The 22,314-nt window shown below is 54.8% G+C and overlaps 2 protein-coding genes across 2 annotated transcripts; one reads left to right on the plus strand and one right to left on the minus strand.

The window, feature by feature from the left end:
- The first annotated feature begins 236 nt into the window (after nt 1–236).
- On the plus strand, nt 237–2,039 carry Tmem147 (transmembrane protein 147). The gene is made up of 7 exons (XM_051207213.1): nt 237–452; nt 525–594; nt 1,044–1,103; nt 1,191–1,327; nt 1,455–1,539; nt 1,636–1,757; nt 1,838–2,039. Exons 1-7 carry the CDS (start codon nt 376–378, stop codon nt 1,959–1,961), a joined length of 675 nt encoding a protein of 224 aa, XP_051063170.1. The 5' UTR covers nt 237–375; the 3' UTR covers nt 1,962–2,039.
- Nucleotides 2,040–4,527: 2,488 nt separating this feature from the next.
- Atp4a (ATPase H+/K+ transporting subunit alpha) lies at nt 4,528–16,558 on the minus strand. The gene is made up of 21 exons (XM_051207679.1): nt 16,307–16,558; nt 16,158–16,217; nt 15,474–15,677; nt 14,422–14,535; nt 13,994–14,246; nt 13,616–13,884; nt 12,905–13,103; nt 12,473–12,582; nt 12,255–12,389; nt 11,738–11,930; nt 10,517–10,692; nt 9,391–9,527; nt 9,158–9,308; nt 8,896–9,064; nt 8,646–8,800; nt 7,112–7,235; nt 6,660–6,805; nt 5,390–5,523; nt 4,941–5,042; nt 4,766–4,857; nt 4,528–4,589 (listed from the first exon to the last, which is right to left on the minus strand). Exons 1-21 carry the CDS (start codon nt 16,556–16,558, stop codon nt 4,561–4,563), a joined length of 3,204 nt encoding a protein of 1,067 aa, XP_051063636.1. The 3' UTR covers nt 4,528–4,560.
- Nucleotides 16,559–22,314: the final 5,756 nt, after the last annotated feature.

Here is a 22,314-nt window from a genome sequence, read left to right on the forward strand (position 1 = left end):
TGTTTCTGCGCCGATCGCCGGGCGTTCGGGACCGGGTTCAAGGTTCTCGGATGGGAGAGAGAAAGGTGGCGCTTGGTTCCGAGCAGGATGCCACTTAGGGAGAGCAAACGCAACTCTGGCGTGGAGGGCAGAAACTTTCGGGATGCCAGGTCTCTATAGCATCGGGCTCTGGAAGCCCTGCACCGGGGCGGGTGATGGGCTCTCTGACGTCACGACGCGCGACGTGCCAGGGCGGACTACAATTCCCATAAGGCCGCGCGCGGGCCACGGTAATCAGGTGGGCGCCAGGCCCGGGTGCCGGCGAGGCCGAGACCCCTATCCCGAGGAGAAGCCGCCTGGGGAGTCCCGCGCTGGCGGGACCGGGCGGCCGGCGTCATGACCTTGTTCCACTTCGGGAACTGCTTTGCCCTCGCCTACTTTCCCTATTTCATCACGTACAAGTGCAGCGGCCTGTGAGTGCAGGGCGGGCGCTGGGCGGAGAGGGTGCGGGTCCCGGGCCGACCCCTCACCTCCTGCTTCTTCAGGTCTGAGTACAACGCCTTCTGGAAATGCGTCCAGGCCGGGGTCACCTACCTCTTTGTGCAGCTATGCAAGGTGAGGGACTCCGGGACTCCACGTGTCTGGCCTCCAGGCATTCCAGACCTCAGGGACCCGGCTCTGCTGCTGTCGTCCTCCGTGGGACCACCCTCGAGACAACGCTTAGGGACTATGCCCGAATACCTTAGAAAGGGTGGAAACCCGGGAGAGTCCTTGATGCAACTTTTTCTTAGCACTTTTGGTAAAATTAAGTGTTGGCTAAGCGATGTTTCACCCACAGGGTGTCGCATGGTGTTGCTTAGGCTACGCATGCATTTCTAGACTTCAGATTCCCCTGTGAACTCCTAGACTTCTCGGATACTGCTGTTTACCCCACTCCTATGATCTTGCCCGAATGACCCCCAGAACCCAGCGCCCCGCCCTCGTCTTGCACACTCACTTTCCACACTATCCACGTAGTTTTACCTCCCTCACCTTCAGGTGACCTTTCCACTTCCTGTTCTCAGATGCTGTTCTTAGCGACTTTCTTCCCCACCTGGGAAGGTGGCATCTATGACTTCATTGGGGTGAGTTGGCCCCGGGAGGGACAGGGAGCGCAGGAGGGGGTTCACCTGGCCCCTGTGTCTACTCAAAAGTCTCTACCTGACCCACAGGAATTCATGAAGGCCAGTGTGGATGTGGCGGACCTGATAGGCCTAAACCTTGTCATGTCTCGGAATGCAGGCAAGGGGGAATACAAGATCATGGTTGCTGCCCTGGGCTGGGCCACTGCTGAGCTCATTATGTCCCGGTGTGTGGAGCCACCTGGAGCCCAGACTTCTGGGAAAGGTCCCAGAGGGGTGCTGGAGGGTGGGGATCAGAGTCTGGGTGTCCAGAGGGTCTGGGTACTGGAGACTCCCTCCCTTTGCCTTCCTCAGCTGCATCCCTCTTTGGGTGGGAGCCCGAGGCATTGAATTTGACTGGAAATACATCCAGATGAGCATCGACTCCAACATCAGTCTGGTACGCAGCCCTGTCCCCACCCACCTCTATGCGGTGAACTGTACGTCTCCCCCAGACTTGGCCTCAACCTCCCATTCGCTTGCCTCCTTCCTGCAGGTCCACTACATCATTGCATCGGCTCAGGTCTGGATGATAACACGCTATGACCTGTACCACACCTTCCGGCCTGCTGTTCTCCTCCTGATGTTCCTCAGTGTCTACAAGGCCTTTGTCATGGAGTGAGCTGGGTGGGGTTTGATGCTGGGTCCCAATGGAGGTATGTTTTCTCTTCCCTCATTGTGATTTTTCCCCCCCGCAGGACCTTCGTCCATCTCTGCTCGTTGGGCAGCTGGACAGCACTGCTCGCCCGGGCAGTAGTGACAGGATTGCTGGCCCTCAGCACCTTGGCCCTGTATGTTGCTGTTGTCAATGTGCACTCCTAGCTTGGTGGCCCAGGTGTTGGCATACCTTTGTGCTGCCTCTCTCCAGATTTTAGTGAAGTAAACAGTGTTTGGAAAGTTTTTTGTGTGTTCATTTCTCTCTCAGAAATTAATCCTAGGGCTATGTCACTTAAGTGGCACAGAGCCTGTCTGTCTTCGGAGCCAGGGGGATAAGCTGGCCAGTCCCCTGGTTTCCTCATTGGAACTTGAAGGCTTGATAATTATTGAATACGCTAAGGAATGGGCACACTAGAGTTCAAGAGGGGGATTTGTAGTGGAGGTGAATTCCTCTCCTTACAGCTTGGCCTGAGCCTTCTCCCATGTGGAGCCTTCCCTAGCCTGGTTACCTCCAACTCAGCCCCCTCCTTTCCCACCCTGATCTGTCCCCTGTGTGACACTTAGCGGGGTTGATCATCTGAAAGCTGTCTAATTAGGTCATCATCCTTGGCTTGCAACTCTCTGTGGAGCTTCACTGTTGACAGTAGCCTGTGCCCCTGATGTATCTGGAGCCGCTCCTTGTGATGATTTCCCTAGTCAAATTCCTGTCATTCATATTCCTATCGTTCAAGCCACAAGGCCACCGTGAAGAGGTTGATCCTGAGCTTCACCATGCTTCAGCACAGTTCTGCAGCCTTCAGATTAAATCCTGGCCTAAGTCTCTCTTACGGTGGGGTTCTGGGTCATTCTAGCTCCCAAGCCCACCAACTTGGATACCATCCTAGATGCTGACTCCACCCACTCCCTCTTCCTGAGAAGGGTGTCAGAACCAAGCCTTGAATGTGTCTTTTGAGCTCCACCTTGACGGAAACCTGCTGTCATCCTTGGTCTTCCCGGGGCCCTCACAACGCTCCCCACGCCGCAGGGGGTGGGACAGTTGCCCCGCCCTACTTTCACCGGGCTCTTTAGATCCTGCATGCCTCACCCTAGACATAGGAAGGGGCAGTCCCTTGAGGCTCGCTGTGACAGTGGGCTTCCTTCTTCCCCCACCCTTCCTCAGTGCCTTGAGCATCCATCCCCAGGAGCTTTGTGTACCGAGTGGAAACAATGTCCTTGTCTGTGCATGGACTGAAAGGTGGGGTGCACACTGTGGACATACACTGGGGTCACTTCTCATGTGCCGCCTTCATCTTGTGACCTGCCTGTCCCTCCATGGAGGTGACAGAGCTAACCGGGGTCCTAGTGGGAGAAGCCAGGACTATGGTTAGCGGTCTGGATGGAAGAACCTGCAGGTAGCAGGGTGCTCAGGAGGCTGAGTCAGCTGATTGATTCTAAAGGACCGGTTAGTGGAACAAGCAAGCAGGAAAGGCTCGCCGTGATGGCCTGGCTTCTAGGAAGCAAGCGGGGCTTGAGACAGTCTAGTAGCAGGAGCTAGAGCTGGTGGCGGACGCTGATGTTGACCAGGGCACAGGGTTCTACCGGGGTTGCTTTGGGGTTTTGGAAGCTGTTCTTGGTGGTGGTATGCAGACAAACCAGAGGCCTGCGTGGAAGCCTCGGCCAGGGTGGGGATGTCACTTGAAGCCTAGGAGTGAGGTAGTGACAGTGAGCTGATTATTTTCAGTCGCTTGGTAGGTTAAGTGGAGAAGTGACAGGTAAGGACACTACTCGTTTGGGGTTTGGCAGCTCCCGAGAGCCTTCCGCTCTTCCTAGGGAGATCTCCCCTGCTGTCCAGGGGGCTGGGCAGCAAATGGGAGCAAGTTTGAGAGCGATGGGAAGGCCAGGGTGAGTTACCTCAGTCCCAGCAGGAGAGGCTGGAGATGAAACTGAAGTCCTCAGGCCCTGAGGGGTGGGGAGTAGGGGTAGACAGTGGGAAGGAGGAGCCCCTAACACAGAAGGGAGGAGACCCAAGCAGAGGTTCCCAGGGAAGAGGTTTGGGGCATCCCCAGCAATGGGAGGAGTTGGCTCTTCAGGAGGCAGGGGATTGTGGGAGAACCTCCGTGATTTGCTAAGGACACAAAGACACGGGCACCAGCACATGGACTCAAAGAAGACCCTTGGGACCGTGGCAACTGGCCGCTTGCTGTGGAAGTCTGTGCCAAGAAGCTGGAGAGGGAGGTGTTACTGAGACTACTCCACATAGGGCTCAAGGGGTAGCAGAATGTCTCAAGGCCATGTTCTAGATAGTATCTGAGGTCATATCCCAGCTTGTCTTTAAATTGGTACCTTGGGCAAAGAAAAGCGAAGTCATCTTCCCCAAGGAATTCTGTTTGAATCCCTACTGGCGGTTCTGCCCTAGGCCCTACAGACACTGCAGCCCTGTGGTAGGGTTGTGGGAAGTCAAGGTAAACAAAAAAGACTGCACGGTTGCTGTGGTATGGTTTTATTCCTGTCCAGCAGAACACAAGGAGTCTGTAACAGAGCCCCCAGGCACCTTTCCTGCCCAGATGTAGTCCTCAATGGGAACTGCCAACTGTTTATTGTACCCGCCCCCCCCCCCCCAGAGAGCTTGCCTGCAGTGCAGATGCTCCAAGAGGGTATGAAACTTTGAGGTGACAGTAGTCCCTCGCTGGGGATCCAGTGCATAGATGTTTTCATGGCCACCCATAAGTCCCATCCCCGCTGTGCAGCTAGTAGATGGAGAGATTACTGAAGACAGCCGTCCCCTCTAATAGTAGAGTTCCTGGTCCCACCAGCCTGGAGGAGAGAGGAGGAAGGCAACTCAGTGCTGGGTTACACAAGCAAGAGCAAGGTTATAAGCAGCAGTGGTTTGATTTAGAGGCTTGCAGTCATGTTAAAGGTCAGGGGTCAAAGGGCTGCTCTAAGAACCATTCAGTTCCCACTCACAGGCCCCAGCCTCCATCCACACTTACTCCCTGGGCAACAGCGCACGCCAAGTTTCCGGATCTCGTCATAGACAAAGATGAGGAGGCCGAAGGGCATGGGGACCAGCCACCACTGGAACCTGAGAGATGGCAGGATCAAGGCTGTGCCCAGGTCCACACCCCACATCTCCTATCCCTTTGCCAACACCTCACAGCCCCTCACCGGATGGGCATGAAGTTGAAGATGTTGGGCATCCCTGGGCAGTAGCACAGGAAGCAACCAATGCAGACCTGGAACACGATGGCGATCACCAGGATCCTGTTCCTGTGGGGAGAAGGGACTCAGACTGGCAGGCCAGGGAGAGAGATGGACCAACTATCTGAGGTTGGAGAATAGCAGGAACTTAGGGAGGTCGGATGTCACAGGCAGAAAGATGAGTTAAACCCGTGGCTCTGTAATGGCCACCCTTAGGGGTAGGAGCTGGTCCTGATGGCATCAGTCCCTAGTTGAGATAGGGAAGGACCCCATGGCAGCCGCTGGCCTGCAGATAAGGCCATATTTCCATAGCTTGCACCCAGCTCACTACATCAGGTGCTGGCATTTGCTGGCTGGGAGCTGGTAGGATCTGGGACTGAGGACTGGAGGGCAGGGCTGGGGCCAGCCAGGGACACCTGAAGAAGCCCTGCTGGAAAGCGGAGAGGCGGCGAGTCTTGCGGATGAGGACATCAGCGATCTGGCACATCTCAATGCTGATGAAGAACACGGTGTAACAGGTGTACTGCTGGTACAGACGCTGACCAAATGTCTGTGGGCCAGGAAGGGACAGAGGCAGATAAGCCTGGGCGAAGAGTCTCTGCCACCGTTGGGCACTGAGATCCCTAAACTCCCTTCTCTCGCAACACAGGCTGGGATACAGGGCCCCAGCATCTAAACGGGCTTGGATAGCTCTGCCTGAACTGACAGGTGGACCGTGGGGTTTTCCCTGATAGGAAGGAGCCTGGGAAGGGGAACTGGAGGATTCTCAGAGAAAAATGACAGGGGCCGAGGAGGTAGCTGAGAAAAGGACATGAGCAATAGAAAATGCATACCCCACATGCTATCCCGCTCCTTCAGTACCACTCGTGTGTGCGTGCGTGTGTGTGCGTGTGTGTGCATGCATATGTGCATGCGTGTGTGCGTGCGTGCGTGCCTGTGTGTGTGTGTGTGTGAGCACGCAGTCCCGGCTGGCCTAGAACTCAACTATATAGACCAAGCTGATCTTGCAGAGATCCACCGCTCATCTTAATAGCTGCCAATATTGTAGGAGTCACCGGGGATCCAGGCAGCCAGTGTAGCATCTTTCATCCATCAGTAAAACAGCAGAATGACAGGCATCAGACTCCCCAGGAGGCCCTCCTCCCAGAATTTCTGACGTAGGCCTAAGGTGGGTCCTGGGACTTCCCATATCAAATGAGTTCTTAGATGGTGTGAATTCTGCTGGGACAGACTGGGACAGGGAGGCCACACGGCTTGTAGGAGCAATGTAGTACAGTGACTCTAGGCTAGCTCCAGACTGCATTCTTAACTGTGACAGCGGCTATGAGGAATTTCTTACTCTGTAACATGTTACTCTTCAAGACAAAATAAACACATCTGGCCACAGCTGGCCTCGCTGCCCTTCAGTGAAATAGGTGCCACACACTAGAACTCTGTAAATGACATTACCGGGAAAATGACGGAAGAGCAGATGAGCCTGAGGTGACGTAATCTGTCAGTACAGCTGGCGGGCCGCCCCTCGGGAGCAGAAGGTGAAGCCAAGGATGGGTGGGGACAGTCTCCTCCCCACAGCAAGGACAGGGGTAGGGGTTTGCCAGGCACTCTACACTTGGGCTGCACTATCCCAACAAAGGTACACGGCACTGGGCAGGAGGAAGTGGGGAGGAGATGGCAGGAAGAGCTCACCCACTCCTGGCCGTAGCTGTCTTGAAGATCTTGTAGGTGGTGGTCTTCCCACTGCGGCCGCAGCCCCACACACAACAGAGGGAACCAGCCCTCCTGGGCCATGGCGGTGAAGTAGTCAGCAAAGCCCGCGAACGATTGAATGGCACCTGGGGAAGGCGAGACGGGAGTGTGGAAAGAGAGATGGAGAAACACACACACAAAAAAAAAACCAAGTGCACACAGAGCAGGGACTCCAAATAGAAGAAACACACAGAAACAAAGTGCAGACAGGGACCGAGAGAACCCAAAAAGAGCAAGGCACTGGCCCAGGTTAGCGTGAATCACTAGGCCCAGAGAGGCCACCTTGAATAGATTGGGACAAGTAGCAACCAAGCCCTGGAGCCCCGTCAGGAAGCCCACAGCAGGTGAGCGGTGCCCGGGGATCCCAGTCGCGGGCGGGCCACGGGGCTTACCAATCTGGAAGTAGGAATAAGCAGCCAGGGGTTCGTTGACCAACCGGTCACGCCTGGGGTTCCGTGGACGAAGGTGCATGATGTCACTCTCTGCCTTCTCATATGCCAGGGACACAGATGGGAACTAGCCAGGAGCAGAAGGAAGCAGGTTAGGGGCAGCCTGGGACACCGACTCCCTCTCACTGTAAGGCTAGCCAGCACACACACACACACACACACACACACACACCTCTAGGAAAGACCAGGAGGGAGGCCCTGCAGTCACCACACAGCCACACCTGCCTGACAACCTGGGCCACTTGGTCTGTCTGTGTCATGTGTGCTAGTGTCCATCTCCATGCAGAGGTCTGCCTTTTGTTGTTTTGTTTAAGACAGGGGCTCATGTAGCTCAGGCTGGCCTCAAACTCACTATGTAGCTGGGGCTGGCCTTGAACTCCTGATCTTCGTACCAAGTGCCCTGAGTGCTAGGATTACTGGTGTACATCACCACACTTGGCAAATGCCTGCTTCAATCCCTCTAGCCTTTGCTCTTTGGCTGGCTTCCTCTCCATTCCTCTTCCCCCTCTTTCTCTGTTTTTGTTCTCTGGGGTTTGTGGTAACCCAGTCTGGACCTCTCTGTTTCCTGTCGTTATGCCTTTCCTTCCCCTTCTCTCTCCCTTGTCCCTCACCCACCTTTCTCTCTAAGGGTTTGCTTTGTAACCCAGGCTGACTGTAAACTATGTAGCTAAGGAGAGGCCTCAAACTCACGATCCTCCTGCCTCTGCGTGCTAGGGTCACAGGCGCATGCACACACTCATGCTCTGTGTCCTCCCCGCACCCGTCTGTGATGTGCGAAGAGACAGTCACTGCTGGGATGGCAGCAGAATGGACTGATCAGGTGCACAGGCCCTAGGGAACATGGTGGCCTGAGCTCAGATACCAGCCGGGACCCTTATTAGCTGAGGGACCTGGGGCAAGTCACTCAGCCTGGCTGTGCCTCAGTCAGATGATCAACAAGATGGGAGGAAATCACAAGAAAGCCAGTCCTGAGGGCAGTGATGAGGACATTAAGTAAATTAGTGCACACAGAGCTGAATCAGCACAACAAATGTAAGGCATTGAACACACCCTTCAAAAGGGGCCTCTTGTCTGCTCCCTTCAGGGCCACATCACAAAGAGGTGAGCTGCGGGGTGTCTTCCGTTAACCATTCATGGCTAGACACCCATGTCTGCAAACATCTCTCCTTATTCTTGGTTTTTGTTTTGTTTTGTAGCAGTGTCTCACTACGTAGTCCAGGCTGGCCTCAAACTTGCCATCCTCCTGTCCCTGCCTCTCGTGTGCCAGGGTTACAGGCCTGCACCCGTCTGATAAGGGTCTGTCTGAGTGCCTGTGGGTCTTCTCTATCCATGGCTCTCTCCTGTCTACCTATCTGCCAACCTCTGCGTCTATTTCTGCTTGTCTGTTGATCTACAAACATTCATAGAGTCCATCATGTCCATCCAGGAGTGCATGTCTGGGGGCACAACGGGGTGGAGCATCAGACCGGAGACTCACGATATCTGTGCAGAGTTCTATGAAGAGAATGGTGATGCAGCCGAGGGGTAGCGGCACACTGACAGTGATATAGATGAGGTAGGGTGTCAGTTCTGGAATGTTCTTGGTCAGTGTATAGGCAATGGATTTCTTCAGGTTGTCGAAGATCAGTCGGCCTGGGGGGGGGGGGCAGAGCAGATACCTCAACCTCCTCCCAGCCAGCTTCCTCCTGAGCCCTCATGGCCTGACCCCTCCCTAGCAGGGCACGGACCCTGCTCCACGCCCGTCACGATGGAAGCAAAGTTGTCATCCAGCAAGATCATGTCAGCAGCATTTTTGGCAGCATCCGAGCCAGCAATACCCATGGCTACACCAATGTCAGCTTTCTTCAGGGCCGGGGAGTCATTCACACCATCTCCTGTTACAGCCACAATGGCACCCTGAGGGTAGCAGCTCAGGTGAGCAGGAGGTCAGAAAGACACCAGCCCAGGGCCCGCCTGGCCCTTCCGCCGCTCTCCTGAGCAGGGCCTCACCAGTCGCTGACAGCTCTCCACAATGACCAGCTTCTGCTGGGGACTAGTACGAGCAAACACCATCTCAGGATGGGTGCGCAACGCCTCCACCAGCTCAGCCGGGTCCATGTCCTTCAGCTGCATGCCATTGATCACACAGGCCCGGGCATCCCTGCAGGAGGGAGAGGGTCTCACTGGAGTCTCGGTGTGGGGGATATGAGAGGGAACTCCAGGGAGAGCTGATGGGTGCTTACTTCCGATTAACCTGGTCCACGGGCATGCGGAGGCGGGCAGCAATGTCTTCCACTGTCTCACTGCCTTCCGAGATGATGCCCACACTGGCTGCGATGGCCTTGGCTGTGATGGGATGGTCACCGGTCACCATGATCACCTGTGGGAAGACCAGCACACCCTTCACCTCTTCAGATCATCACAGTGTCCCTGTCCTCCCTGGTAGATATCTTCTGACTCAGCCGTTATCAGCAAACATGACCACCTGCTGTGCCGGGGAGAAAAGCGACAACTGTCCTGTCCTTACATAGTTAGTATTCTAGGGCAGGGAGACAGAAAGTAGACAAGATAAGCAAGGGAACTGTATAGCTCATTAAGAGGGGAAAAAAAAAAAAAACAAGTTCAGGTCAGGCGTTGGTGGTGCACACCTTTCATCCCAGCACTCGGGAGGCAGAGGCAGCCAGATCTCTATGAGTTCAAGACCAGCCTGGTCTATAAGAGCTAGTTCCAGGACAGGCTCCAAAGCAACACAGAGAAACCCTGTCTCAAAAACCAAACAAACAAAAACCAAGCTCAGTTTGGGGAGTAGTGGCTTCATGGTGCACAAGGAAGTCCTCCATGAGGAGGTGACGTATAAGCAGAGACCCAGACATGGAAGAGTTGGCCACATGGACATTTGTAGGAAGAACACCTTAGGCAGAAGGAATAGCCGGGTGCAAAGGTCCTGAGGCAAGAACATGCTGGAGATGCAGTATCCTAGAGTGGACAGAAACCAGGTAGATGGTCAAGTGGCTCTGCCCAGGCCAAGACCGAGCAAGTAAGCACAGACATGGCCAATCTAGCCATTCTCTACCCAGCCACCAAAGCCGGTTTGGGGTTGAACGTGTGACCCAAGTGAACAGGAGAGGTAGGAGCTGTAAGTGGAGTTGTCTTCTCTGCACACTCATGCTGGAATTGAGATTGAAGCCAGAAGAGACAGAGGCACTAGGGCAGGATAAAGGCAACTTCCTCACTACGCTGAGCTCCTGGGTACCACTGTACGTGAAGCTCCCTCCCCCAAACTCCCGCACCATGAACCAGTATAGTTTAACTCGTGACAGTCACAGGTAGGTGTCTGTCATCTTCCCCCCTCATGCCCAGTTGGCATACCCGGATGCCTGCCGTGCGGCATTTAAGCACAGCATCAGGGACGGTGGCCCGGGGAGGGTCAATCATGGAAACGAGTCCCGCAAAGCAGAGGCCACTACTTGGAAAGTTCATGGCCTCCACATCGAAGGTGTAGCCAGGTGGGTAGTCCTTCTCATTCAGGTAGAGCTGGCAGAAACCTGGCCAGAAAAACGGGAATGAGAGGAGTCTCAGCAGATGGTGTGCTAGCAGGGCCAGCGGAGCCAGGACCCGGCTTGTGAAATAACAGGCCCTTTGCACCACCTACGGATTCTAGATCCTGGGTCCATCCTGATGAGTTGCACCCCCACCCCGCATATGAGGAGACTGAAGTTCGGAGCCAAGCACTGCCTGTAATCTCAGCATTTGGGAGGTAGAGGCAGGAGGATGGGGGGTTCCAGGACAACCTGAGCTACATTAGATTATTGAAGGAAGGAAGGATGGGAGGAAGGGAGGGAGGGAGGAAGGGAGGAAGGAAGGGGGAAGGAAGGGAGGGAGGGAAGGAAGGAAGGGAGGCAGGCTGAGAGAGGAAACATTTCTTTCACAGTTCAGTGAAAGGCAGAACTAGACCATAGGTCTGTGCCTTCCAGGGTCTCCAGGGGTTAGGAAAGTTTAAAGGGAGAAGACAAAAGTTGGGAGGGTCACAGGTAGGGACAAAGGAGGGACATGGTAGCCCTCTCCTTTCATCCTGCACTGGGGAGGCAGAAGCAGGTGATCTCTGAGTCAGAGGCCAGCCTGGTCTGCAGAGTGAGTTCTGGACAGCCAGGCTGCAGAGTGACACTGGCTCAGAAAGCAGGACAAGGGTCTGGGCAAGGTCCAGCGTGGAGACAAAGACTGCAAAATACCAAAAAGTCAAGAGAACACAATGGGACAAGGGCTCGAAAAGGGGGGTGGGGTGCAGGCAAGGGAAGTATGGGGGTGGTCAGGATGAAGATAGGAGTGTCAGATTAGGGGGTCAGAACTGACAAAGGGAAGGAAATCAAGGGCGAGGCTGGAGCAGACCAGCCCCGGGACCAGAAGTTAGGCCAGCAGCCATAAAGCCTTGCCTAGCTCGCACAAGAGTTCAAGGCCCTTGTGTGTGGGCTCCATCCACAGGACCACACGAAAACGACAACAAAATACAAAAGGTCAGGTCCGGGCCAGGCAGTTTGGAAGGGTCTGTGTCCACCCCTCTTCACACACGGTCCTGCCCAGGGCGGCTCTCACCAAGGACGCGTTCGCCCAGGCCTCCCAGGCTGAGGTAGGCGGTCTGGAAGGCCTCACGCCATTGCTCGTCTAGAGGCAGCTCCTGGCCTTTGATGAGGATGGAGCTGCAACGCTCCAGCACGCGCTCAGGGGCGCCCTTCATCACCAGCAAGTGCCGGGGATCCCGCGGATCCTCTAGCGTATGGATGGACAGCTGTAGGTGGAGGAAGAGGCGGAGATGCGGGGCTGAGCCCGGCTTGGCGGCCGGGTGGGGTGGATGAGGCCGTGGATAAAGGGCGTGGTCACACTAGGAGGCGGGGCCTGAGGGTGCAGGGTCCTTCCCAAAGCAGAGATGCCCCTCTGTCCAGGGGCTGTGGGTGGGGCTTGATTGGGCGGGGGATTTGTGTGGGTGGGGTCTATTGAATATGGGTGGGGTCATAAACTGGATTGACATGGAATTGAGGCTGGTTCTGAAGAGATAAACTAAGGTCTGCCCTCACTGTGAGCTGTTGTGGACCCGACTCAGTGCGCAGCGCACCTGGAACTTGTTAGTGGAGTTGAAGGGGATCTCGCAAACTTTGGGGAAGCGGTCCCGGTAGCCCATGGCGTTGCCCAGCGTCAGCTCCGAGAACTTGAGCAGCGCAGTCTCAGACGCGTCTCCGATCACGATGCGCTAGGATCAGGGTCCAGTGTGAGGGTCGGAGCAGGCGTCACCAGGCTCCAGACATCACCTTCTGGAGTCCCCGGGTCTCTCACCTTGGGCACTGGCACAGCGTCCTGGCCGGACTTGAAGGCGGCGCGGTTGCACAGGGTGAGCACGCGGCACAGCGCCCTCCACGTCTCCGAGGACTGGTCGAACGTCTGCCCTGAAGACCAGACACTGGGGCTGGGACCTCAAGGGAGTCGGATCTCCCAAAGCAGAGCAGAGCCCCTCCCACTGCATTCGGGACGCCTCTGCATTCGGGTTCCCTCCCCCACGCATGGATAGGACCCCACTTCCTCTTCGTATCCCGAGACGGCTTTCTCCAAACAACATACAGAGCCTCCAGGAGACCAGATTCCCTTCACGGACCTGCTGAACTCCCTCACAGGACCTGGACCTGCCACCAGGGGTGGCAAAACCTTCCCCAGGCTGCCCGTCAGACCGACTGCATCCGGTCCTGGCACCCTCCTCTCCCACCCCCACACCTGACTGGTCTTCCGTGGTGTCCGCTGTGTGGATATGGTTGTCAAACCATAGATGGGACACCGTCATGCGGTTCTGAGTGAGAGTCCCCGTCTTGTCTGAGCAGATGACTGACGTGGAACCCAGGGTCTCGACGGCTTCTAGGTTTTTGACCACGCAATTTTTACTGGCCAGCCGCTTTGCAGTCAGTGACAGGCAGACCTGCGGACAGATGGGGGACAGTGGCATGGCCAGGCCCTGCCACCAGCCCTAAGTCTCCTTCCTGTACTCCAGACTACACTTTTAGTGCAGGACAAGCCAAAAAAAACAAAACAAAAAACAGGCTTATTCTTCCTTCTAAGCCGTTTGTAGCCCATGGCTTCCCCAGCATCACCAGATACCCTCTCAGAGTTTTCTCCCAGATCACTTCAACACAATGGAAATGAGAAAATGAACTTCTTAGCCTCCCTCCTTTAGGTGGGTCTTGGGTTGGGGCTGACTAACTCCAGGGACCTTATTTTCCTTGTTCCGGGGCCGGCTTGTTCATTTCTGAGCCCTGGTGTGTGCCAGGGGGCCAGACCAAAGTAGCCTGGTAAATGTTTACTGGCTGGATGAGCGGTGTTGGGTGGGGAGGGAAATGGATGGATGGATGGGTAGCAGGATATGGGGAGTCTGGTGGGATGATGGAACAAGCCGCTCTCTGTTCCCTGCACCTCCTTCTGTCCCCCACTCACTGTGACTGTAGCCAGCAGCCCCTCAGGCACATAGGCTACCACGATGGCCATAAAGAAGACCATGGCCCGAAGGAAGGTGTAGCCGATACACATGGCCACCACAAAGAATGTGGCACCGAAGAGGATGGCCAGGCCGGCAATGATGTCCACAAAATGTTCAATCTCGATTGCAATAGGCGTCTTCTCGTTTTCCACGCCGGAGGCCAGCGAAGCGATGCGCCCAATGATGGTGCGATCACCTGTGCTCACCACCAGGCCCTGTGCTGTGCCTGCAGTGGCAACAAGAAGAGGGAGCTCAGGGTGGGGTGGGCAGCGCCAGGGAAGTGCACTGAGGAGGCGTGGCGGCAGGCTTGTGACGGGTAGCGGTGCTTCACCCACCCTCCAGACACATGGTGGAGAAGAAGGCGATGTTTCGGGTCTCCAGGGGACTCTCATGTGTACACTCGGGTGAGCGGGTCTGTGGTTCAGACTCTCCGGTAAGCGAGGAGTTGTCCACCTTGCAGCCCTGGGCTGACAGGATGCGGATGTCTGCTGGGACACGGTCCCCGCCTTTCATCTCCACCAGATCACCCACCACAAGCTGATCTGCGTTGATCTGGAACTTGTCCCCATCTCGGATCACCGTGGCTTGCTGTGAGGCAGGGGCGGCAATAGAAGTTGCTTACTGTCACGGAGTCATGACCGCCATAAATAAGCATAGATTAGGACTGGTGGGACGGGCACCCTAGAGATGGAGACGGAGATGGCCTGGGGTGGTTTGGAGACTCTGGGGTCTGAAGGGAGAGGTATCGGGCTGGAGGACCCACCTGGGGTACGAGATTTTTGAAGCTAGCGATGATGTTTGTGCTCTTGAACTCCTGGTAGTAGCCAAAACAGCCAGTGACTACAACCACAGCAATGAGTGCTATAGCCAGGTACAGCTGCAGAGGTTTAAGCATAGGAGTTAGACGGCCCCTCCTCAAGGCCACCGTCCCCTCCAGTGTCCCCCGGTGTTCTGGGGAGTTTCCTCGCCTTACCAAGAAGCCTCATGTGCTAACCCCGTACTCCAGGCCCCTTCCCCCATGTCCTATAAATGCAGATTCACTCGCCTTGTATTTTCAGTGACTTGTCCCGAATGCCATAGTCCCTGGTTCCCGATCACCCACGTCCCCGTAAGGTCCTTGTGCCGTGTTTCTTGGTTCACTCCTGCCTCCCCTAAGCCCTGCATCTACCATGTCTCCTCGCGTTTCTACATCCCACGTTTCATATTGTTTTCCTGATGCGTGTGCCACCCTCCGTCCTTGTACCCCCATGTCATCTTGTCCCCATTCCTGAGTCTGGGCTGCAGACCCAGGCCATGTCCCAAACGCCAAGTCTGTACCACTGAGTGCCAACCCATTGTCACTTGACCTAAGGCTTTTAAAGCCCGTGTCCAATGTCACACATGTCTCCCCATGTCCTCTGTCTGACCCTGACATATCCAATGTCCTCTCTACATCTCTGTTTCCTCTATTAGAGTTTCCATACCTCCTGTCTGTGTCTCTGTGTGCTGTGTCTGGTGTTAAGTGTTCTTTATGTCTCAGTCTGAGTCCTTGCGTCCCCTGTCCCATGTCCTTGGTCTGTCCTACATCTTCATTTCCTTATCTTAGCTCTTGCAGTTCTGTTTCCTGCAATCCAAGAGTCACCCTCACTGTCCCTTATGGCCTATGTCCTCAGGTCTGTCCCATAGCCCAGTGTGCTCCATCCACGTCTCAGACAGGCATCTTAACGTTTCTGTATCCTCATCCTACATCTCATTTGTTGTGCGTCCTGGGCTCAATGCCGTAGTTCCCCAGGTCCCACTGCGTCCCCTGCCTGCCCTAAAGCACCTTCCACTCACATTATCATCTGTGGTCAGGTCACCCTCGCTGGCCTGGATGGCAAAGGCAATGAGGCAGATAGCAGCAGCCACCCACATGAGACACTGCAGACCTCCTGCCAACTGCCGGGCAAACTTCACATACTCAGGAGTGCCTCGAGGCGGCCGGAGCGCATTGGGCCCATCCCTCAGCAACAGCTCAGCTGCCAGGCTAGCAGTCAGGCCCTGCGGACAGCAGGTGTGCTCATGGTGAAGGCCACAGGGCCTTGCCTCCGCCCTTTCTCTTCTTTTTCCTTCCTTCTCTCTCTCTCTCTCTCTCTCTCTCTCTCTCTCTTCTTTCCCCTCTTTTCCCCCTTTCGTCCCTCCTCCATCTTTCTCTTGTTCCCCCCCCACTTCCCCTCTCTCTTGACCATTCTCTCTGTAACTGTTCCCTTCCTCTCCATCTCTCCCTTCCTCTCCCTGCTCCTCTGTGTCCTCCATGGGTCTCTCTTCACCTCTTCTCCATGTCTTTCTTCCTCTCTCTCCTCTGTATCTCTCCATTTTTCTTTATCTCTTCCTACCACCTCCCACGTAGGCACATACACACACACACACACACACACACACACACAGAGAGAGAGAGAGAGAGAGAGAGAGAGAGCATCACCCACCTTTCTCTCTCCCTGTCCATCTTCCCCTCACTGTGCCCACCCACTCCTAGCTCACCTTGGTAGCGCTGGTCCGGTACTTCTGCTCCAGCTCAGACACGGACAGCTGGTGGTCGTTCTGGGGGTGGAGCAGGGCCCTCAGTGTCTGGCTCTCACGGCCCCACTCGGCCCTCTTCAGCCCCGCCCAGGCTCCAGCCCCCGTCTCACCATCTCCATCTCCTTCTTCATGCTCTCCAGCTTCTCCTTCTTCTTGCCTCCCCCACCGCCTGCCTTCTTCTTGCTCATCTTGGCAGCCATGTCCCCACCCGGGCCAGACCCCAGTTCCACCGAGTACAGTTCGTAATTCTCCTGGGGGCGGGATGGAGCAAAGGGGACATCAGGTGCCGCCGGGGCCTTCTGCCCCCCTCCGCCACACACAGCCCCACACATCTCCCAGGTGCCACTCACTGCCTTCCCCATGATGCCTGGTGCTCCGTCCTTTGGTCTTAGAGCCTAGGATCTGGACCAGGCTTGATATACCCAGGGAGGGTGGGGGGTGGAGCAGAACCAGCTGATTACAGCTGATACTGAGAATCCTTGGGGTAACCTTCAGGCTTGGCCAGCTCAGACACTTTCTACTGGGCTGCCCCAACCTGTGCAAGCCCTGTTGCCAGCAGTCACTCAGGTCGGAAACCTCTGGGCTACAAGAGCCATGTAACAACAAGAAGAGCAGCAAACACGGGTGCTCACCTCATGCCAGCGATGTGAAAGGGCTTTCACACATTCACTCATTTACCCTCCCAGGAATGCCTGCCACAGGAGGGGACACGGAGGCATGGAGAGGCCAAGCCACTTGCTCAACCCTAGTCTAGGACATGCTTGAGTCAGGCCTGGCAGGACACCTGCCCAGTGTCCTCTTGTGAGCCCTACAGCATGTCCACAGTCACCTGTGACATCATGTCTTATCTGTCATTCCCGCTGTGCAGAGGCAGGAAACTAAGGCTTGTGGGAGTTAGCAGGGTCCCACTGCACACTCAACGGCTGAGTGCTGCCCACAGCTCCCAACCATCCCCCTGTCCCCACCCCAATCTGCTCAGCCAAACCAAGGTGCACACTGGGGACAGGTTATAGCTAATGGCCCTTGTCTGAACTGGGTGCCAGGTGTCAGGAAGCCCGAGAGGCCCCTCCCTGTCCCGCAGGCAGGGGTCCCTGGGAGCAGCAGTGAGGGGCTAGGCTGGGGGGATGGTAGGACCTTCGGTGTGATTTTTGCACTGGCCTCCCACAGGGCATGTCTCCAAGGGCATGTAGGTGTAGGTGTAGCTGATAAGATAATAGCCTTGGTAATGTCCTCCTTGGGAGCAGGTCACCTGGGAAGTAAAAGGTGGGCAACCTGAGCTCCCCAACACTCAGCTGGCTGAAGATGCCCACCCTACTCCAGGAGTCCCAAGAGGAGACGAGCATATTGATAGAACTGCAGTGAAACCCCCAGAGCACAGATGACCCTCATCAGAGCCAAGCATGCCAGCGCATGTGTGTTCCTCGACTCACAAGCTTTCCCCTCCTCACTCCTAATGTCCCCTATGAGACTACCGACCCCTGAGGAGCCTCCCTGTTTCAGTCCCTATGCTTGATCCCTCAGCATGTGCTATGCTTTGGCAGACTGAGGTCATCCGTGCCTCTAGGGCCTTGGCACTTGGAGCACCACCTGCCTGGTTCCCTTTTTCTGAGATCCATGTGGCTCTTTCTCATCTCCTTCAAGTCTCGGTGAAAATGTCACCTTTTCTGAGAGTGTCCCCGAAACTCTGTGGTGCCATAGCGTTTCCGTTCTCTTACGCTAACCTCATGTCCGGTTCCAGTCGGGTGTTGTATTTTGCTCACTTGGTCATCTGACTCTGGGTGGAGGAAAGCTGGCACTCAGTTGCCTTTGTAGCCCACCATCGCTGAGTGTGGACAGGGTTTGGCTCAAAGGCGGGTGGGAGCACAAGCCTGGAGCACTGAGCAGGCTCTCAGGAAGTTGCACTCTTTGGGAATGCCTCAGATGCCACTCATCATCTTCAAACCCCCACCCTGGCCTCCCAGCCTCTGCCCTCAACATGCTCAGGCCCTGTGGAAGCTGTGGAAAGTACGGGGTCATGTCTGCAAGCAAAGTCACAGATGGAGGCACCAACACCATCAGTGGCAGCAGACGGTTGACCAAGATACTTTGTGGACCTCTGCCAACACAGTGACTGGGTCTACACAGCTATCATCTAAACCTGAAATCTGTACAGCTCCTAAATACCTAAGTGAGTCCACACCGCCACTGCCTAATCCTCTGGCTAGACAGCCACTGTCCAAACCCCCGGTTTCTTCCAATTAAACAGCTTCATCAGCTTCTGATTGTGCAGTCTTCAGATTGTACTAAACCCTGTATGACTTGGGTGTCTTGCTTGATCAGATTATTCTTTTATCATGTGTATCAGCAACACTCACACCATCCCAGGTGATGAACATACAGGCCTCTTCCTCCAGGCTGGATCGTAGTGACCGGGAGTATCTGGGTATGCCTGGTACCTTGGGTGGACTGTAGTCCATGGAGCGGGGATGGGGGACTGTGCAATGCCACCTCAGGCTGATAGGAAGCTCCTGGCACACTTCAAGGGCAAACGAAGGCTTTGAGAACAGCAAGTGTTCTAGGATGCAATCCTCGACAGAGGTCAGCACTGCACATCTCCCCCAGCCTGAGGCACACGGGAGAGTTGCAAGCTTTGAACAATGGTCAGAATTGAGTGTGCTTTTCTTTTCCTAAGAAAGAAGGGTCAGAGGAGAGACCATTAACTAGAAAGAGAACTTTGCAAAGATTATAGGAGGAATTTGACCAAGGGTTTCCTGTATATATACATTTCCAAGTCCTGATAAGGCTCAGACTCCTGCTGTGTCCTTCCTCATACTGTTTTCCCTGTCAGGACTGAGGACCTTCTGTGTCTCAAAATGTTCATTTCTGAGGTTGCCCTGCAACAGTAGAGCCCCTGCCTAGAGTCCCCCAGTGAGGGGCTGGGGGTGTGGCTCAGTGGTAGAGCCCCTGCCTAGAATCCCCCAGTGAGGGGCTGGGAGTGTGTGGTTCAGTACCTAGTATATGCAATACTCTAGATTTCATCCTTGGTAACACACACACATACACCAGCAGGGTTCTGGGGAGATGGCTCAGTGGTTAAGAGTACATATTACTCTTACAGAGGACTCAAGCTCAGTTCCCAGCACTCACATCAGGCAGAGGATCCCACATTCTCTTCTGGTCTCTGTGAGTGCCTACATACATGTAGGGTATACCTGTGTTTATATTTGTGTGTATACATACACAAATAAATAAAACACAAATCTTTTTTCCTAGTGAACAAAATAATCTTTCCAAGACCATTCTTGGCCCAGGGTGGATCAAAGACTTCCCCTGGCTTCCCTACCACAACCCCATATTCATACTCTGTCTGTCTATGTCCTTCCCTTCTTCCCTCCCTCCCTCTCTTCCTCTCTTCTCCACTCCTCCCTCCTTCTTTTCCCCCATCCCAGCTGTTAAGTTTGAATCTGAAATCCCCCTATGTGTTGAATATCTGTGCTGAATGTTTGGTCCCCAGCTGCTGGCACTATTTAAAGGAGTTCTAGAAACTTCCAGAGGCCTCACTGGAAGAGGTAGGTCATTTGTGGTGTGCCTCTGATGGTTGTACCTGTCCCCAGGTCTCTTCTTCACAGGAGCTATCACGAAGTCCCCTCCTCCACACACTCCGACTCCGACCCCCGTGATGTTCTACCCCCAGCCCATGGGACCAAGTGGCTGGGGACTGCAATCTTTGAGCCACAAGTGAAAAGGGAATTCAGGAGGCTGTTTCTGTCACATATCTGGTCACCACAACACAAAAGCAACACATCTTGCCTCACCATTCGAACCTGTGACTCTCCATCACAGCGCTGGGCTGTCACCACTTGGTGCTAAGGCCCCCACTCTGCCCTCCCAGGAAGACAGGTCCCAGGTGCCTCAGCATGCACAGTTTCTTCATTGCTTGCCCAGCCCAGCCTGGGCTGGCCCCCCGGGAATGTTTGCTGATTGCATGCACCTCCCGGTGACCTTGACTTTCAGTTTAAGTTTGAGATTTGCTGATAAGATAGCGGGCTCGGCAGTGCCCTTCACTCTCCCAACACGCAGGAGGCTGAGGCAGACACTGGGCAGGCAAGGACCTTGTGTCTCGCCCCTTTTCAGGCCAGCCTCGGGCACAGGTGGCGAGGAAAGGAACAGAGAAGGAGGTTTGCTCCACCCGCCAAGCTTGCTACACTGGCACTCCATTCCTCTCCCGCCTTCACCCAGATTGGAAAGGTCCCCGGCAGAACCCCCCCATTTCCTCCGGGAATTGCTGGGCTGCCCTTACTTTAGGGTCTCAAGGTCATCATATGTAGAAGCAACTTTGTCTCCCTTCTCTGCTGCCAGCTTGGTCCATCCTCCGTCACCTCGTGTCTCTACGTTCCAGCAGCCCCCACCCACCCAACCCACCCCCACTCCCGACGATCTATTCCTCAAACGTGTCCAGAGGGAGCCAGAGTACCCCATGCTCAGAGCCCTGTCCTGGTTGCTCCTCTCCAGCTGAAATCCAAGTCCTCGCAGGGTCCCCAAGGCCTAGTGACGTGGCCCTTCCCTGCCTGCCTCTGGGCCCCCTTTTCTTGCTCTCCCTCACAGAACACGAGCCGTGCCTCAGGGTTGCCACCGAAGCAGGAAAGGGCCTTTGTTGCCTGTCATTGTTTATGTAAAGGTCTCTGTATCCACAGATACAGATTGCTGGTGGAACATGCCTGTAAATCCCAACACTTGGAAAGCTGAGGCAAAGAGGATCCCAAGTTCCACCAGCACCCGGGATCCGAAGTTCAAGGCTAAACTAGGCTACTTAGTAACTCCAACTCAAATCCAAAACTGAGTTCCGATTGCGTGTGTGTGCGTGTGTGTGTGTGTGTATGTGTGCGTGTGTGTATGATCATGGCATGGCACAGGTGTGGGAGTCAGAGGACACCTTGTGGGAGTTGATTCTCTCTTCCCACCCTTTATGGTTCAGGGATCAAACTAAGGCCATCAGCCTTGGCCACAAGCACCTTTTCCACTGGGCCAACGTGCCAGCCCATGTCTATCTTTTATTTTTATTTATTTATTTTTTTTTGTAAATTGACTTAGAGTATCTTGTTTTTTTGTTTTGTTTTTTTTAATATAACCAAGTCCATTTAAATGAAAACAAACATTTATAGACAATATTTGGGATTTTTTTTTTCAGGATAGAGTTTCTCTGTGTAGCTCTGTAGACCAGGATGGCCTTGAACTCAGACATCCGCCTGCGTCTGAGTGCTGGGGTTAGAGGCGTGTGCCACTGCCCAGCTCCATGTTTATCTTAAATAATATATTTAACTCTGACGTCCCCCACAGGCTCATGTTTCAACTCCTTGGCCCTCAGCTTGTGGCATTGTCTTGAAGGCTGTGGAGCACTTAGGAAGCGGGAATCGCCAGGAGAAGGGGCAGAATTTGAAGACTGCCTGTGGTCTTTGCTTCCTCGCCTGAGCCTATGGGCCAGCTGCGCCTCACACTCCTACTGCTGCAGATAGAGCTGTACCTGCCTCCATGAGCCACACCATGGCCTGGGATCCCTCTGAAACTCAGAAATAAACCCTTCCAGCCCTTTCTCTGCCAGGTATTCTGCTAGGTTGACATAACAGCAACTAACGTGCTGTAAGCTCGGGCGCGGTGAAACCACAGACTGGACCACTCTATGGGGCATTTGAAACACAGGTAAATGTGTAAATATGGAAGACAGAACAGCTCCAGGAATCTGGGGGATTCCAGAAATGCCATGGCTACCTCTGAGGTGGGGAACGGAGAAGGGGGCCAGGGCTATCTTATGAACAGAGAGAAGAGTATTCAGAGAAGAGTTATAAAGAGCAGGGTGGGGAGGGAATCTAGAACAGCCTGGGAGCAGCCACAGTGAGTGAGGAGGGCAGAAGGGCCAGAGGGCTGTGGAATAGTCCTTCTGCCCACTGTGAATATATGCCGCTGTGACTGGTTTAGTAAACAAGTTGACTGGCCAATAGCTGAGCAGGACAAAATTAGGTAGGAGAGCCAAACAGAATGATGGGGAGAAGAAGGGCAGAGTCTGGGATTGCCAGTCAGATGCAGAGGGAGCAGGAGATGAACATGCCACACTAATAAAGTTACCGCCATGTGGCAGAGCGTA

This window comes from Phodopus roborovskii, unplaced genomic scaffold, assembly GCF_943737965.1.
Source record: "Phodopus roborovskii unplaced genomic scaffold, PHOROB, whole genome shotgun sequence".
Classification (NCBI taxonomy): domain Eukaryota; kingdom Metazoa; phylum Chordata; class Mammalia; order Rodentia; family Cricetidae; genus Phodopus; species Phodopus roborovskii.